Raw genomic sequence first — 17,224 nt, forward strand, 5'->3', positions numbered from 1 at the left:
TCAAGAGACAACAGCTTTTCTGCACAAAGCTCCCCTCTTTGCTAATGTTTGCAAAAAGAGGCTATTTTTAGAGTTTTCTCCCAGAAGCGCCAAAGCAGATATGTTACAACAAAAAACCCTTACAAAACTGAGCCCTGATCTGCTCTTATACTATGCAGCTCCCATCCCTTGATGAGCTGTGGCATGACAGTCAATGTGGCAAGATACTCAGCAACGTGCTGTGCATCCTCGATGGCAGAATCAAATCCTTGAAGGCCCTCACAGCGGGGAAGCAAAACCTTGCACCTCTGCTGTATCACTCTCTCTCATTTTTCTCCTTTTAACTTCTGCTCCCAGTTCTGGTACTAACTCTTTCCACCAGACTTTGGGTCTATGAGTAATTTAAAAAAAGCATTTGCTTCTTGTCAGTAACTGGTGGGGAAAAAAAAAAAAGCTTTCTAGTGGGCCAGACTCGTGCTGTGTGATTCAGGTGCTGTTTCTCTCATTTGGACAGATAGGCAAATTTTTATGTAGTTAACAATCTGGCATGGTTCATTCCTCTACTCAGGGACTGCTGTCCTCAAATACTTCTTTTCCATTCCTGGAGTCTCAGCACATGAATGTCTCTAATGAACGTCTGTACTAGCCAAGCCCAGGAGGCCCTCATGCATCTGGCCACACAGATACAGCATCTGGCCACATGGGAACTAGAAGAGCACAACAGAGCAGTCACCTTTTTTTGTTGGTCTTCTGGTGTCAAATGAAAATCCCTCTCCTCCCCATCTTTCTGCACAACCGGCTGCATCCACAGAATTTGGACCTTCCTGGGATGGAAGTTACTCCCCACGCTGAGTGCAGCTGCTCAGCAGATTGGTCATTTGGTTCATGGAGAAGTGTGAAAAATCACAGCGCTGCACTGGGTTGGCCAAGTAGCACAGCGATGGAGGCTGATACTGGGCTAGAAGCAGATGTTTCTTGCAGTTCTAGCAACTCATGTGTTTCCAGTCAGGCAGTTCCTTCCCCAGACCTTGCCTCATTTTCCCCTCTCTTGCTCCATTCTCCTGGCGGAGGAGAAACCCCGATACAGAAGAGAGGAAGACGCATGGGTATGTACTTTCTGAACGTCGTCCTCTTCTGAGCACTTTGTACACGTAGGTCAGGATGGCTGCCCGTACACCTCTCTGTTTATTAGCACAGTAACATCCCACAGGGTTAAGTGAGGCTGGGAATCCGTGGTGCCAGATGCAGTACACCCATCTAAGAAGGGACGCGTATGACCTCAGGAGGCTACAGTCCAGGGAAATAGGTCAGCAAGAAGGAGGAGCCAGGGAAAATGATGCACACGCTGTCACAGCATGGTACGAAAATTTGCAAAGACTCTTTCCTTTCTCCCCTTGAGATCTGGGGAGGGGAAAGGGTGAAGTCACTTTCCTCAGACCTTGCTTTACAGGTGAGTTTCTAGAAACAAACGTTCTCTATGAAAAGCTGATCAAGCTCCTACAGTACCACTTTGAAGAGACACCCAGATCAAGGGCCCTACATTGCAAAGGCGCCTGAAAAATCCCACCAATAAAAGGGAAAAGATTTTTGGTATAAAACATCTTTTCTTTGTCCTGCTTATTTTCCCAGCCTTTTTTAGCCTATTCTCCAACAGTTGGCTAAAGAAGGTCTTGCTGGATTTGGATTGAGAAGAGGGAGACTTTTATTTTGCTGCCTAAATGTCAGGCCAGATGTGTCAATAACACCATTAGGCAATTACATGCCTGCTGCAGTCACTTGTATCACTACTGCATGACAGAAAGTAGGGCAAAAAGGCAGCAGCTAGGGATTTTGTTTTGATTAAGAAAACGAGACTTCCCACAGCCAATTTTGAAATGCTGTAGAAGGGTGTGATTTGAGGTAACACCCTCACATGCCTCAGAGAGAACCTTTTTGTCTCCCTGCGGAGGCATTGAATACTGCATTTCTGGCACACACTGGGAAAAATGCCTCTCTCTTCCTACCTTATCAATACAGAGAGAAAAGAGAATCAACGAGAAGTCAGGCTCTTGTTGGGTTGCCCCTGTGCTGATCACAGGGTGAGACACTGGTATTACAGGAGGTGAAAATAGAAGTTTTAGGACTTGTTAGGTCTCGGTGGAGAAAACCCCTGCAAGAGAGAAACACGAGCAAATAGTCTCTCAAGCTCAACTTGGACATTCGAGTTGAAGCTATGGCTTTGCTCCAGACAGCCAAATGGTCTTTGCTAGGTTAGGAGTCTGTGACCAACACTGGAGAAAGTTTTGGGATCAGCAGCATTAGCAGCATTATGCACACCCTCCATTCCCACAGATACTGGCAAACACAAATCTGTGCCGCACTTGGGCAGCTGGTTTCAGCCAAAGCCAAAACAATCTTTTAAAGTAAAAATGCATCATTTAAGAAAGAATGAAGCTGATTTCCATGGTCTGCCCCATTTGGAGAACAAAATGTATCTTACTTTATTGTGAGCAATCAATGAAGCACAGGAACCTGAAAGAAAACATTGCATTTGGGATCTAATGAAGTGTTTCGCTCCATCAGAAAAAAATCTTTTATTTCAGAGACATGCGATTCATTGCAGCTTGAAGCCCAAAGACTTCTGATTTTGTGTTCATTCAGACACAGAAATGTTTCATGCTTGAGCCAGTATGCAAAACAATCTGCTTTATGCCTAGCTCAAGTCAGGAGAAAGAAAGAGATGATGTTGGCCTGCTGAGTAAGACAAGGTCCATGTATGTGGACAGATGCTCATATAAGCATTTAAGCACACGGGTCTTCTTCAGTTTCTGACCAGCCCATTCAGAGGCAGGAAGGAAATGCTGATCTCCGTTAGGGCCAGTGGGAATTTTGCCATTAGTATCCACAGAGTTGGGACTTTACCCAGGAAATAAAGGTGAGCGATCGCTCACTGTCCTGGCCAGAGGAGAGATACAGCTGATCCCATACAGACCAGCTTCCAAAGCAGGAGATCCCCTGCAGATCAGATCTTGGAGGCTCTACACTTAACCCCCAATACGCCCTCCTCCCCGCAGCCTTCCCCACATATCCCAAATGACACCTCACCTCTAGCTCCTGGAAATCCTCTTCTTCCTCCACATCATAGGACAGAGTGTGAATCTTGATGTCATCCGCCGAGAGATCGATGAACTTGCTGTCCGGGTACTCCAGGCTATCTTTGGTGGGAGAGCGGTCCTCGATGAAGGTAGTTTCACAGCACTCCGAGCCAATGCTCTCGCCCCATGAGCGCAGCACGTTCTCCGAGTAGAGGATGATGTTGGGCCGGTAGTGAGACTCCACCGTCTGCTGCAGCATGTTGGGGTCCAGGAGCTGCTGGACGGGGTCATTCCTGCCTTTCTCTAGGCAGCTTGGAGAGGAAAGGCTGCCCGCTCGGTGGGTCTGGTACTGGGGGGTCGGGTACACAGAGACCAGACCATCTCGGCTCTCTGCCACTAAGTTCCTTGTATTAATTAAACCATTCCTTTTCCCGGCTTCAGCGATCTTATTGTGCATTAGCACACTGTTCTGCTCAACCAAGCCATCCATACTGGGAGGTGTCTGAGGGAGTGGGACGGGTGGTCTTTATTTTGTTGTACCTCAGAGGCAGGTCACACTGGGGCAGTGGCTCCCATTTTCCTGGTTAAAAAAGGAAACAGATACCAAGGTGAGGACAAAGGCAATGAATAACATACCAAGGCACCCAAATCAGCTTGTCTTTGGTATGACCTCATGAGGAAATACAGCCCCACATAGGTGCACACCCTGCGCTAGCTCTCCAAATATATCCCCACTTGGAGAGGCAAAGAACCCCCACCCCAAATCCATGGGGTGAATAGGAGCAGATGACAATGTGTGGTGACAAAGGACTTGCTGAGATGTCTTGGTAATGGTGTGCCCCATCAGAGAAGGGCTGTGATGCCTCCTCCATCCTCCCACAGGTACGCCACTGTCATTCTGGGGACAATGTGCCTTTCCTCCGAACATTCTGATAAGAGAGACGTGGTAGGGGGACCCCAGAGATAAAAGAATCATCTTCAGTTCTCAGAACTCTGCAATTGCGAAGGGCAGGCAGCTGCTGTGTTCAACTGTCAGTCTCTGCAGCCACCCTTCACCCTTGGCAAGCGCTTTATTACCCTTCGCAAACCCAGCTGAAAGAAAAGAAGCAGGCAGCACTCTTTAAATCAACTGAAAAAACACCACCCAAAGGCAAGATCAGCTCTGACCCAGCTGAATTAAAACTCCTTTGGACGGGGTCTCAAATCTCCTGTGTTGCTCTGGGTGCCCTAGTTCTTCCAATGCCACCGAGGTAGCCCTGGGGCGACAGATCGAAGGGCTATGATGGGGCTTGCCAGTGTGACCATCCCCATCCAAATTCACCTGGAAGACGTGGAGGCACAGTCGCTTGAGCCCCAGGAGCTGGTTGTCTCCTTTTGCACAGGAACAACAGCCATCCTCCGTCTCACCAGCCCACCAGCCTGGCTCTGTTTTGTGTGGGTTGCACTAAGGCATGAGAAATCAAAGGGAAAGTTCAGAAGGCTGAAAAGGACTTTTCTTCCCAGCCCAGACACTTTCTCACCAGGACACCAGTTTTGCTTAGGTGCAGCCAAAGGAAAAATGCTTTTTGAAATATGGATGTATCCCCCACAGCAACAATGAGCCCAGGGTATTTTTCTTGGCCTGACCATAGAAATCACAGAAATGCTTCTGGTTTCGAAGAGCTTCATTTTAGATCCTCTAAGGCCAAATTCTTAGGGTAAGATTACCTGTCCCCAGTGTGCTGCCTGGAGGAAAACAAGTTACACATACAAACACACATACATACATATTATTTTTACTTGATGCTTTCTCTCTATTTTCCTTTTATATCACAGATCCTCTAACAGAGCAATGGCTAGCAAAAGCCTAATTTTATTTCCTCTAAATAACTCCAGACTTCAAACATCTGCAGTCTCCCTTTTGGCTTGCAAGAAATATTTAAACCATTGCTAAGAGCTGGTCTTCTGTTCTTACACTACAAAAGAAGTTTAACATAACAAGAGAGCTTAACTAAGTATGCTGCAATGTTTGCATTCACAGCACTTGGTTTAACACATAGAAACCCCATCTTATTGTGTGGGCAAATAGTTCAGTGCTTGTCCTAAGTGAACTGGCAGGAAAGCTACTCAAGTGAAAATACACCGTGGTGGGATCCCATGGAATTTACACTACGTGGCTTTCAGCCCCAAACCTGGGGAATCTGCTGGCAAAATTAAACCGATTTGCAGATTAGCTTGGAAGCTTGGACTCAGTTTCACCAAAAGATTAGTCCCAAAGCCCTCAATCCCTTTGTAGCAGATAAGACTGAGAGCAGGTGCCCTGCCTTTCCGAGGAAAACTCATTTCCTTATGCAACTATGCCTGTGCTAAACAAACAGAGGACCATGCCGTAACATCAGCCTGTGTCAGCACAGATGTATTGGTGTGAGGTGGAGCTGCTTTTGGAGGAAGCAAGCGAAATTCAGCAGGCGAGAGTAGGTGGGGAGGCCAACATGTTGACATTTGCCTTAGGACTGGTGCTTGCAGAACAACAGTCTTCCATCCACTGCTCCCCAGTGAGCACTGGCAACCTGCAAGACCTCCTGTGGGCCACTAAGCTGTCCAATTTTGCTGTTTAGGAGGTTAGAGAGGCTGGGTGGGACCTAGACACAACCTCAGTTAAGGAACACGCGCTGCTTTACCTAGCTTGGGTGGGACCCCTTGCTTAGGAGATCGTTCTACTGTGCCTCCAATAGCTTGCCTACAAACCTTCCCCTCCTTCATCCCACCCCTCCCAAAGAAACAAAATGAATGTACATCACCACAGGCAGAAGCTGAGAAAAACTCAGCAATTGATGAGGAATTTGTCAGGAGACTTTGCTCAGTTCTCCCTGAGCTGGCTTGAAAAATGTGCAAGGCTCCTTGACACTCGACACCAACCATCAACCCCACCGAAGGCAGAGAGACTTCACCCAAAACTGTGAAGCATCTCACAAGCCTTCTTAGCCCTGACGTTTTGTCCAAGCAAACTGAAACGGTCAGCGGAAATATGCACAGATGTAGTAGAAATTGGAAGAAGATGCACAAAATCAAACAGGTCGCCTCCCAGAAAAAGTGGATGAAGAGGTCAATAGCTGGTCACTGCATCAATGGCTGCGGCAAAGCGTGGGTCAGGCCTTGCACATCCATGTGGTCACATCATTCCCACAAACAGGTATTGTCTGGCTTGACCAGCACTCGGGAAAATGTGATTTTAAGGCAGCTTTATCACATGCCTTTGAGCTGCACTGTCAGATTCCCTTCATGTTGTCTCTGCACTCGCCTATCATCCAGATAAGGCTTGGCTCTGGAAACACAGGTCTCGCTCTAGGGGTTCCTCTGACAGCTGTACCATCTTCATGGAAAATGCTTGCTTTGAATGGGTGAAAATGAGGCTTTACAGGCACAGTGACACCAGAGATAGCTGGTATGCAGACCGGTTCACGTTCCTCATGCAGTTTTAGGCGTTCATCTTGAAAGGGATGGATTATGAGAAAGGGTCACTCCCATCTCTTTAAAGTTGACTTGCATGGGGATGCTCCAAAATCATGGGAGATGAAAACCGTCCTTCAGTTCTTCTCACACACCTCAGCAACAAGAGGAGAAAAGTAAGCAGAGGCCACAGGGGAAAATGCTTTCATGTGCCTAAGTGACCTGAGACCCAGGAGCACTTCAGAACGTCACTGGGATGTCGACGTCGTCAGGAGTCAGGACTGCCCCACACCATCCCTTGCTCCTCAATGTTCATCAGTTTATGTGATGCAGGAGCCAATTCCCTTTGGTTGATTAAAAGGAGGCCCAAGAGTCAACACCATTTCAAAAGGTGATTTGGCTCCAAAGCGTTTGGAGTGCTGACAGAGAAGATTCTGCAAAAGACCTAAACCAGGACTGCTCATGGCGGCTTCGGTCCTCTATGGCTTGTATCTCTACCGTCCCAAGGAACTGAGAACAACTACGTTACAGGCTCAAGCATCCTCCCTAATCACCCACGCCAGCAAAGTGTTAGCACACCCCATCGCCTGGCTTCAGCCTGTGCCCTCTCCCAGCCAGTATCTACACTGCAGTAAATAAGTGCCATGCATGCTCCTGAGAAGCCAAGAGGGGAAAAACCACCTTGTTTTGGCAGGTAAGAGAGTTTAGCAGCATGGATACAGTCGATGTGGGACCATTCAGCCTATGGGTGACAATATGGATCCTGGCATGCCTCACTTACTAGATAGGAGGGAGCCTGTGGTGTTGCTCGGTCCTACCATGGATCTAAGCACCTATCCAGCCAGTGCTTACCTGCCGTGCATTTAAACCAGTCTTGTAAACCAATCTTGCAGATTCTGAATGACACTTTCCCCTTGGGATGGGGGAGGGGAGGAAGAAAACATCCAAAATGAGACAAGGACAAGACGGGGAGCATCCTTCCCACACAGAGGTCTTCCACTAATAGGGCTAATGCATTGCTCAAGACATTCTCTCCGGAGTCCCACACACCAGTGCAGCTCGCATGCCTCTGGGAAGGTCAGCAGAGAGAGATGCGGATGGCAGCATGCAATCAAGGAAAATTGTTTAACCCTAGAGTCATTTCAATCTGTAGCTGGCTGGCTACCTTACCAGAGCCTGACCCGACGTTCTCAGCCCTGCAAGTGTATTGCTTAATGGTAAGGAGCTGGCAAGACTCTTATGCCTTTTCATTATAATATCTTAACAGGAAAAAAAAAAAAAAAAGAATAAGGTGGCATTGATTTTTCTTTTCCGGGTGAAATTCCTGAGTGGCTGGCCATTAGGTTTAAATCAATAGCACCTTGATTGCCAGTGCATTTTGATGCATAGCTGAAACAAGGTCAATTGCTGTCTAGGGAAACTGAGAAACAGTTGAGGTACCCAGAGGTTCTTCATCAATAAAAAGGCAGGATTAAGAGCATTGTCAGCCACAAATGAAATTTCACATCCTCATGGATAAAAGAGAACCTCCCCTGGGCTTTTCTCCTCTCAGCCACTGGCTGAAGGGAGTTAAATCAGATTTCCAAGGCCTTTGTAACCTGCTGCTACCTTGGTGTTGGTAGGAGAGTTAGACTCAAAGGCTGGACTTCATTTCACCTACTGCAGACACCCGAGGATGTTTCTTGGGAGAAATTAATTGCAGTTATGCAAGGTGCACAGGACCAGTGGGCTCAGACTCCCTTTGGAGTAACAATACCCCTGTAAAATACAGGGACAGCCTCTCAGCTGAATACTAACCTTCAGATGAGTGAAGCAGGTGAAATGAGTCCCCCAGGTTCAGGTGGAGGAGGAACGGACAGTGACACGTGGCCAGGAGCGATGCTTTAGGGGCAAAAGGCAGCAAGTGTTTGTGCAATGGCTCAGAGCCTGTATCCTGCCTGCAGGGACTCCTTGGAGGTGGATTTAATCACCATCCTTTCATTAAGGGCTTTCACTGACCCGACCCGTGCCAGGCTCACATGTCTGTGACTCACAGGCAGGTCCTAAAATTAAGATTGCCCCGGTTTCCAGGTCAAACTGCAGCCCAGAGGATGGCGGATGGCAGTGCGACTGAGCAGACAACCTCTGATAGACCACCTGAGGCAACTGGAGGATGCCTTCTCTGCAGGGAGCCAACACTCAAAAGTGAAAAAGAGCCACTCTCATTACCTAGGATCGCAGTGAGGTTTCAGAATGATGCTGACAGGAAAATGAAACTCATCAGAGCCCTTTAAATAAGAGAGCTGTTCAGTCTGCTTCAAGATGCAGAGTTAATTTAGCTGGTTTGATTCAGGTTTCATTTGTCTTCACACAGTTTGAATTTCTCCCCACAGATCTCTCACTGGTACTCAGGCTGACCAGAAATAATTCTGCATTTTGAGACTTGAGGCTGGAACCAGAAGGGAAAACCAAGTTCAAGCTATTGATAAATAGTAGATCAAACTTCAGTCTAATTTTTACCTTGAGGATTAGACATTTTTACCCAGGTCTCTGCTACTAAAAGTGAAGCCATTAATTATTATAACCTTCATTCTTTCCAATTCCTTGCATTTCTTTTTTTCTCTCTCTTTCTTATTTTAATAAGAAGCTGCAACCAGTGCCAAGATATTTAGTCTGCAATGCTGTGGTTTATTAAGCTATCACTTGTGTTACAGCAGAGCCCAGCTACGGTAGCTGCAATGAGAGCTACGCTCTGCTGGGTGTTCTGCAGACTCCTGCTATGATGACAGTGGCTGACAAACTAATTAAGCAAAGGGTGTGAGACAGAGAAAGGCAAAATGGAGAGAGGGCAAGGAGAGAACAGCTAAACGCTCTGCCCTGGGCTCTGGCAGGCAAGGAGCAGAAGCCAGCTTTGCTGCTGCCCACCCTCCCGAAATTCCTTCGCTCTTCTGTGACCCGGCGGGATGCTGTTGTCCTCCTGCCTCCGAGGGGCTCTCCCCTTTGCACAGTTCTAGCACCATCTCAGGGTGTTTCAGCCTTCTGGAGAGCCCTGCCGGGTACCAAAAGTCCTGTGCGAACGAGCAATTCAGCTACCTCTGAAATACCAGGCTACAACTGGAAAGCCCCAACCCTTTCCTCACAACGGATCAGGACATTCATCTGGGCAGACCAGACATCACCAGCCCAAAGGCCTGGTTTATCGGCAGGAAAACTTGGAGATGAAGGCAAGCCATGGTGAGGCTGAAGGCAGCATCAAGGCTTATGGCCGTACCCGCTGCCATTCCCTGCAGATCTTGCAAAGCATCAGCCAGGAGAAAGGGCTCAAACAGCTCACCTGCCTCTGCATGGGGGTCTTGGACATAAGGGAAGTCTTTTCCCCGTGAAGACAGCCAAGCGTTGGAAAAGGTTGCCCAAGGAGGTTGTGCAGTCTCCAACCTTGGAGGTTTTTAAGACCCAACTGGATGAAGCTCTGAGCAACCTGGTGTGACCCCATAGTTGACCCTGCTTTGAGCATGAGATTGGACTAGAGACCTCCTGAGGTTCCTTCAGTTTGAGTTACCCTATGATCCAAATCTCTCTGCTCCTAACAGATTCCCGCCTGTCTCCCATGCTCCCAACAAGACATTCACTGCTCCCACAACCTTCCGCCAACCCCTCAGTGACTCTAAACCTAACGCCAGCACGGCAAGAAGGGACACTAACCACCCTTCGCAGGGCTGTGCTACCAGCAGAAACTGGTGCAGTCTCACGACTACCGGAATCAGCAAAGCGCCGCTGGGTTTGATGCTGGTTCCCCCACTGCCAGCACGCAGAAGGTAGAGGGGAGAAAGCTTTCTTGAAGAGCAGGCAAGCCAAATGATGAGAGCTGCAGCCTGATAAAAATCACATTGTGAGGGGTTTGGAGGCTGCGGGTTTCCTGGTGCGAGCTTTCTTTCAGGTATGAGGGAGTTTTTAATGCATAATGTAATAGGCTTCAACATGGTTTAAGGTATTTCAAACATCTAGAAATTGCAACACATATGGACCCTTTGCTTGAGAGAAAGCGCAGGCAGTGTACGGATCTGGAGAGCTGATTACAAAGTGAAATATTTAAGGAAAAGAAGAAAAAAACTTTTCCCACTTGTATTTTTCTTCTTTGATTTAGCTGGGCTCATTAAAATGGGTTTTGTTTTAAGGGAACACAGCTATTTCAGCAGCTGAAATTCCTTTTGACCTATTAAGTAAACTACAGGGAGTTTCATAAGGCAATGCAACTAACTCACATTGGGAGAATTAGGAATGCATGCATTAGTGATAGCTAAATGTTTAATTGCTAACAGTGGAAGTAAAAAGACCTCCATGCTATTTTAGTGTTACCAGTATGCAGCAAATCCACTGTGAGACGTGGGCCTGTCCTGCCCTGAAAAGGAGGGACTCAGAGTACAGTGAAATGCCCAAGGTCACGTCAGACACAGTAGCAGAGCTGGAAACAAAAATCCAGGTCTCTTGATTGCCTGTCCAGAGGTATATTTAAATGTGGAAACAATTACCATATGCATATTAGATCTGCCTGAATAATTGATGGCTCGATTCATTAGCTGAACCAAAGAACGGGAGGGAGAAAGGAGGAATTACCTTGTGTTGACCTAAAACATAGAATGTTATCCCTGCAACAAAATATTTCCTTTTGAGCAGATGGAAGCATCTTGCCTGAGCCAAAATGAAATGTAATGTTTCATTTATTTATTATTAATTGAACGAACTGGCTTTTAGTTCGATTTGCCTCAAGTTGCCTCCAATAAAAAAATTACACATTCAGGCTTTTCTAGCAATCTTCCTTCCCAACTAATTTTGACAGCCTCCACTCTTCGTTGACTTCAGTCCAAATTCACAACTTTTTTTCTTTTGACTACAAAACTGCACTTTCCAGCTAATAAATAACTGACCTGAGTAACAGCACCTGGCTGCAATGTAAATAACCCTGCCTGTTGTGGAAGGCTCCAGTATAAAAACACTTTGCCAGCTGCACAACTTACGGCAATTACTTTGCAAAAGCGAAAGCAGTCAAAAATCAGGCTCCGTGGCTTTTTAAGCAAGAAATTCATTTCACCAATGCAATCGGGGAAAGCTCGGTGTCAGAAAGCTATTACCAGCTACCTAACTGCATCTGGACACATGAATGTTATGAATCAGCCTCGACCGAGTGGCTGGTGAGCTCAGTGCAAACCTATAAGACACCTGGATCCTGTCCTAATTCTGCATCTCCACATCAGCAAAGCCTTCTGTGCACATGCCTGACACATCCTTCTCTCATGTCTTCTTCTCTCTTGGCTGCAAATACGTACCCTCCACTCTGAGCGTGGCTATCCAGTAGCAAGCACAGCAAAGGATGCCTTCGCACCAGCTTGTGTCACCGGGTCCTTTGCAGCTCTGCTGTTCAAAGGGTCCCCAATACTGCAGAACGAGAGCATTTGACAACCCCAAAGGTATCCAGCCTCATCATATCCCACTGAGCTCCCCACCCGCATTTCAAACTGGGGAGATTGAGTCATCAGGAGTGATCCTTGCTTTAGAAGACATACCTCTCCCAACAGAAGGCTAAGCTGACATTTCTTCTCCGTCCTTCCATCCCAAAAAGCTCTTCTGCAAAACTCTCTAATTATGTCCAGCGCAATAAAACTAACCTTCCTGACATAATAAATAGAGGGACACATAATGAAATAGCTCAGGTCACTACCTTCAGCAGCGTGGTCAGGCTGAAGGATCTGTTTGCCAACTGGAAGAGCAGAAAATTGTGCTGCCTTTCACTTTCGAAGCAAGTGAATACAGCTGTTCTCTGGGGTGTATAATTGCATCCTTAATTGTTCAGATTGCCCTCACCAAGAAAAACTTCTTCCAAAGTGAGTCCCTTGACTCTCCTGCATGGAGCGGAGAGCACTCCCAGCCTCTGCCCAAGAGCTGCTCCAGCTTCTGGGGAAAACTTGACCCAGACCCACACTTATCATGCCAAGTTTGGGGCCAGAACTAATGCTTTTGTGGATTTAACCATGACCTGTGTTTTGCCGAGTGAAAACCTGCGCACAGCTGAACTGCTTTATTTTGCTCTGTGTTTACTTGACAGACAAGCCGAGTTCGCAGGTGAAAAGATGCGATGCCTCCGTCTTCTTGGTTCCCGTGCCACGGAGTCTGGATAGTTTCTGAGAGTCAATCTAGATTTAAGAGTCTGGGAAGGACTAAGTTACTGCCAAAACCCTCTGCCTAATTTTAGCGATGCCTTGTGTTGCAAGAGAATTAAAATTCTCCAGCTTCGAAGCAGCTACCTGAAGCTCTGCCTTGTAGAAACCTGCCAAGTCCCTGCTGCACACAACAGAGCATCTAAACGAACCCCGAGAGGCTCGCCCAGGAATATCAACATCACACCATCACCTGGCCCTCTTGGTCTGCCTCCAGGCTGACTCCAGTGCCTCCCTTGGATCTAAAATCCCTGTTTAACTTGTGTTTGTAACCAGGCTGGCCCACAGACAGAAACACCCAGATGTGGCTCCAGGTCTGGCCCTACTATAACTCCAGTCTCACTCCTGATGGTCAGCCAAGCCCCCATAGAGCCCAGTTCTCCCATAGACCCCCCTCATCTGGCTCTACTCGCCTTTCCACATTCCATGCAGGAAGCAAAGCAGGACAAGTCACCTGCCTCACACTTGTTCTGCATGTAACGCACCAACCCTAAGCTCTAGGCTGGGATTTGAGACATTCCTGAGCCAGGAATGATAAATAAAAAGAGGACAGAACAGAAAGACAGCCTGGTGGTGCAAAATGAAGGTTTCCATATCTCCTGCCCCAAGCAAAGCACCCCAGGGTTGTAAGTCACTTTGCTAGAAAAACGCTTCTGTGATACTGCAAAATTGCTAGTGCCAGTTCATCAGGGTGAGGATGATTAGATTAAGCAGCCACTGCTGGGGCAATAAAATCAGCCTTGCTTCATCAGGCTCTAGAAGAATTGCAGGGCCAGGAATACGCTGTGGGACAAAAGCTTTACAGAATAAGTGATTTAGACATAGTGAGACTGATAGCTGAAGGCAGATAAGGCAGGCAGGGAAACACCAAAAAGTAGCATCACTGGGCGCAGATTGACCTTTACAGACCTTTCTTAACCCCATACTCATCCCTCCCTGCAGAAACCAGAGTTGAAATGAATAATGGGGCCCATTAGACTCAGGGCATTGCCCACCACCAGAGCCTGAAGAAAAATCCTATAACCTCTTCTGTCTGGGAGGAAAAGGAACATAGGACCTAGGAGATTTCTATAAGGGAGGTACAGGCATTTGACTGGCAGTGTCTCCACTCAGCATTGCCTCCGTGATCTCGCAAGCCACGTGCAGTGGGGAGAAAGGAGATCGTTTTGTTGCAGAGAGCGCAAGAATAGGAGCTGGAAGGTGGGTTGGGTGGCGTGGGGACGGACGGGAGAGGACGGGATCGACCATTGCATGAAGCACAGCTGTCCTGCAGGACCTGGCAGCAGGCTGGGTGTCTCGTGGGACCTAGGATGGGCAGGTCCCCCTTCAAGGAGCTGAACACTTTGATTACGCCGTGATTGTCTTCCGAGCAAATAATCCATTTGCAAGCAGCATTTCAGGGATCTTTGGTCTCCCTGGGGATTTTTAAGGGGTCTCAGCACCCAATCAAAGCACATAAACCCCATTAAACCTCTGCTCGAATTACGCCAACTTGATGTGAACAGTCAGTTCATTCTTCTCATGCCTCAGTGAACTGAAGTCTCAGAGCTTAAGGACAGAAATACTTTACAGCACGGATTTGGATGGATGGTTAATGAGGGAACTTTACACATTCGGGTTTTGTATAGATACATATACCCAGACAGACAACTACAGGGATGCCATGTATAAAACCGGGAGTGCTAAAGGCATGCATGGACTCATACCTCTCATGTACTGCACCACTGTTTTAAAATGCAGTCTTTGCTGGTGCAATGAAAATAACCAGTCTGTCACTCTTGCGATATTATGACACCAAATTCAAAGCACAAAATCTTTCGATTCCTAGGTGCTACAAGTTGGACCAGCTCCACCTGAATCCTCAGGGTCACAGACATTTACATCTGAAGAGGAGCATTTTGCTGTGATCTCATTGCTCAAAGTAGTTTCCAACTTTTACTAGAGAAAGAGTATTCAGAAACATATGATTTGATAGCCAGAGGATGTGTATTCAGCCATGAGCAGATACACACTCTCACACACACAGACACTATTCACATTTGTCAACGCAAAGTCACTGAACACGCAGAGTATTTTCCTCCTCTTTAAACCTCTGCAATTCTTTTCGATTTTTTTTCCCAATGGCACTGTACAAACAATAACCTGTAAAAAGTCCAGTCTTCAAAGTGAAGGAAACAAAATTTGGAAGTCCCAATATGTAATCTGCAATCTTAATAACCACATAGGGAGTATTAGAAACTCACCTGGACAAAAGCATTTATAGCGTCTGCAGATATGAATTTACAGTAGAGAGGAGGACAAAAAAACCTTATCCCACTATGTTGCATCTTTTCTCTGATACTACCCTCAGAAGCGAAAGCATTTTAAATCCAGAAAGCAGCCTTCACTAAGTTAAATGTGTTGTGGTGGTGCCTATATACACTAGTACTGCATTATATCTGCATTTGTATAAGGAAGAGCCTTCCTGTGCGTGTGAGGTTTATTCCAGAGCGTACGGCACCAGTGGTGTGAGACGTCTGCTTGCCCACTTAATAAAAGGAAACTTCATTTAATTCCTACAAATGCATTTATCCTCCGTACACCCTGGCATGACCTGTAGTTACCAAACTGCCAATAAAATGTCACCTTGGCCAGTAAAATCAGAAGTGGCTTATACTTTTGAGCGAGGTAATTTGAAACTAATACGGAGAGCTTCTAAATGCAGCTACTTTGAAGATGATAGCTCATTAATTATAATTAAGAGCAAGTCATTCAAATACATGAATGTAGAAAAGTGCATTCTATGCTCTGACTGCATTTTATAATACACAATAATCCCCCTGAAAGTACCAGTTAACTCCTCGGGTTTAAGAATATCAAAGCATCTTTTAATTGCTGTTAATGCCCTGTTTACGAGGGATTAATGTCTAATTATTTGTGATTTGAATATTTAATCTCCTTGGAAAGTTTAGAGCTTTTTTTGGCTTCTTTCTCCCTCGTTACATGCTGAGGCTGAAGCCTCCCCTCCGGTTATTTTGCAGACACAGTTCAACAGATTGCTTTCCAGAGCAACTCCTGCCACTAGGTAGCTCCATGTTCTTATGGGGGGGACAAAACCCACGGCCAGTCCCGCAGAGACCCTTGCACTTCTCCTCCGGCAGCGCGCTCTGGACCGGCGAGCACGACCAGTCCTGTTCCAGGAAGGCTTGCACTCCTGCAGTGCCAATTCCAGAAAAGTCTCAATGCATTTGCCAGCCTCTTCCTACCAAAGGGTTCTTCCTTCATCCCTTGCGGGATGCTTTAGTGGTACCCGACCCAGAAGGATGGGGCAGGCACTGGGGGACTTACCCAAGGTCACCCCTCTCCGCCACTGGACAGCGGGGACCACTTCTGTCTCTTCGCCTTAACCATCCCTCTCTCTCCAACTTAGCTGTCCCTGCCCGCAAACTAAAGGCTGGGAAGGTAGAAAAAAATTCAATCCGGCCCCTCTTGAGCAGGGTGGTGAGGGGAGAGGGCAAGTGGCTGCAAGGAGCCCGTTCCCCCTGACACCCCCCTCCCAGTTCAGGCTCTGCACCCTCGTACCAGTCTGTCTCCCCCTTCCCAGAGCAGAGACTGCCCGGGACTGGCGAGGTTGGCCGGGGGCTGGAGAAAAAGCTGTTCTGCCACAGCCAACTGGAGGGAATTCCTCCTGGGAAAAAGGAAGGGAAAAGGAAGACCCCCACGCACAGTTTCCAGTACTCCCAATCCAAACCTTGGCCACGGCACTGGAAAACCCTGATCCCTTTCTCCTGACATCCCCCCCCATAGCTTCGTGCAATGCTAATTCTGGATCTCAGCAAGGCACCGGGGAAACACCGTTGCGGGGGGGTTGTGTGTGTGTGTCCCCCAAACTCCGTTGCCCGCCGGGGGCTGGATCCCGGGGGGGGGGGGGGGGGGGCAAAATCCCTGCACTCCCCAGGGCTCAGCCTCCCACGGGGGTGTGTGTGTGCGGGGTGGGGGGGGGGATCCCTCCCACGAAGCGGCTGCGGGAGCCACCGTGTGTTTGTGTGTGTGTGTGTCCCCGCCACCCCCGGAGGATGGAGGTATGGGGGGGGGGGGTGTGGAATTTGGTGCATGGCTCCCCGGAGGAGCTGGGATGGGATGGGATGGGATGGGATGGGATGGGATGGGATGGGATGGAGGGGGGTGGGAGGGGGGTCACTCACCTCTTTGCAAGGTGACCCGCAGCGCGATGCTCCCACCGGGGGGGGCTGCCGGGGGGGTTCCCGGCCCGGCGGCGGTTTCAACGCCCGGGCACGGAGCCCGGCAGCATCCCGGCGGCGGTGGGGAAGGGGAGGAAGATGGGGAAGGGCTGGTGGTGGTGGTGGGGAGGGAAGGAGGAGGACCGGGACAAGGGGGGGGGACACGGGAAAGGGTGAGAGACCGGTGGGGCTGCGCCTCCTGCACCGCCGGGCTGCACTGTGCGCTCAACTCGCGGGGAGGAGGAGGACGAGGAGGAGGAGGAGGAGGAAGAGGAGGAGGGAGAGAGGGAGGGAGGGAGGGAGGCTGGAGAACCAGCCCTGCGTGGCAGCG

General features: G+C 48.2%; 1 protein-coding gene across 2 annotated transcripts in view; it reads right to left on the reverse strand.

Annotated features, from left to right (window-relative positions):
• Positions 1 to 17,024, reverse strand: part of SYNDIG1 (synapse differentiation inducing 1) — a 77,961-nt gene extending 60,937 nt beyond the window's left edge. For both annotated transcript variants that reach the window (XR_011327376.1, XM_069799867.1), the window contains exons 1-2: positions 16,858 to 17,024; positions 3,064 to 3,633 (exon numbers count right to left, since the gene is read on the reverse strand). Coding sequence is in view for 1 of the 2 variants with exons in the window: in XM_069799867.1 (XP_069655968.1) it covers positions 3,064 to 3,543 (480 nt within the window). In the remaining variant the exon portion in view is untranslated. The remainder of the gene's footprint in view (positions 1 to 3,063; positions 3,634 to 16,857) is intronic.
• Positions 17,025 to 17,224: the final 200 nt, after the last annotated feature.

This window comes from Haliaeetus albicilla, chromosome 13 (genome assembly GCF_947461875.1).
Source record: "Haliaeetus albicilla chromosome 13, bHalAlb1.1, whole genome shotgun sequence".
Classification (NCBI taxonomy): domain Eukaryota; kingdom Metazoa; phylum Chordata; class Aves; order Accipitriformes; family Accipitridae; genus Haliaeetus; species Haliaeetus albicilla.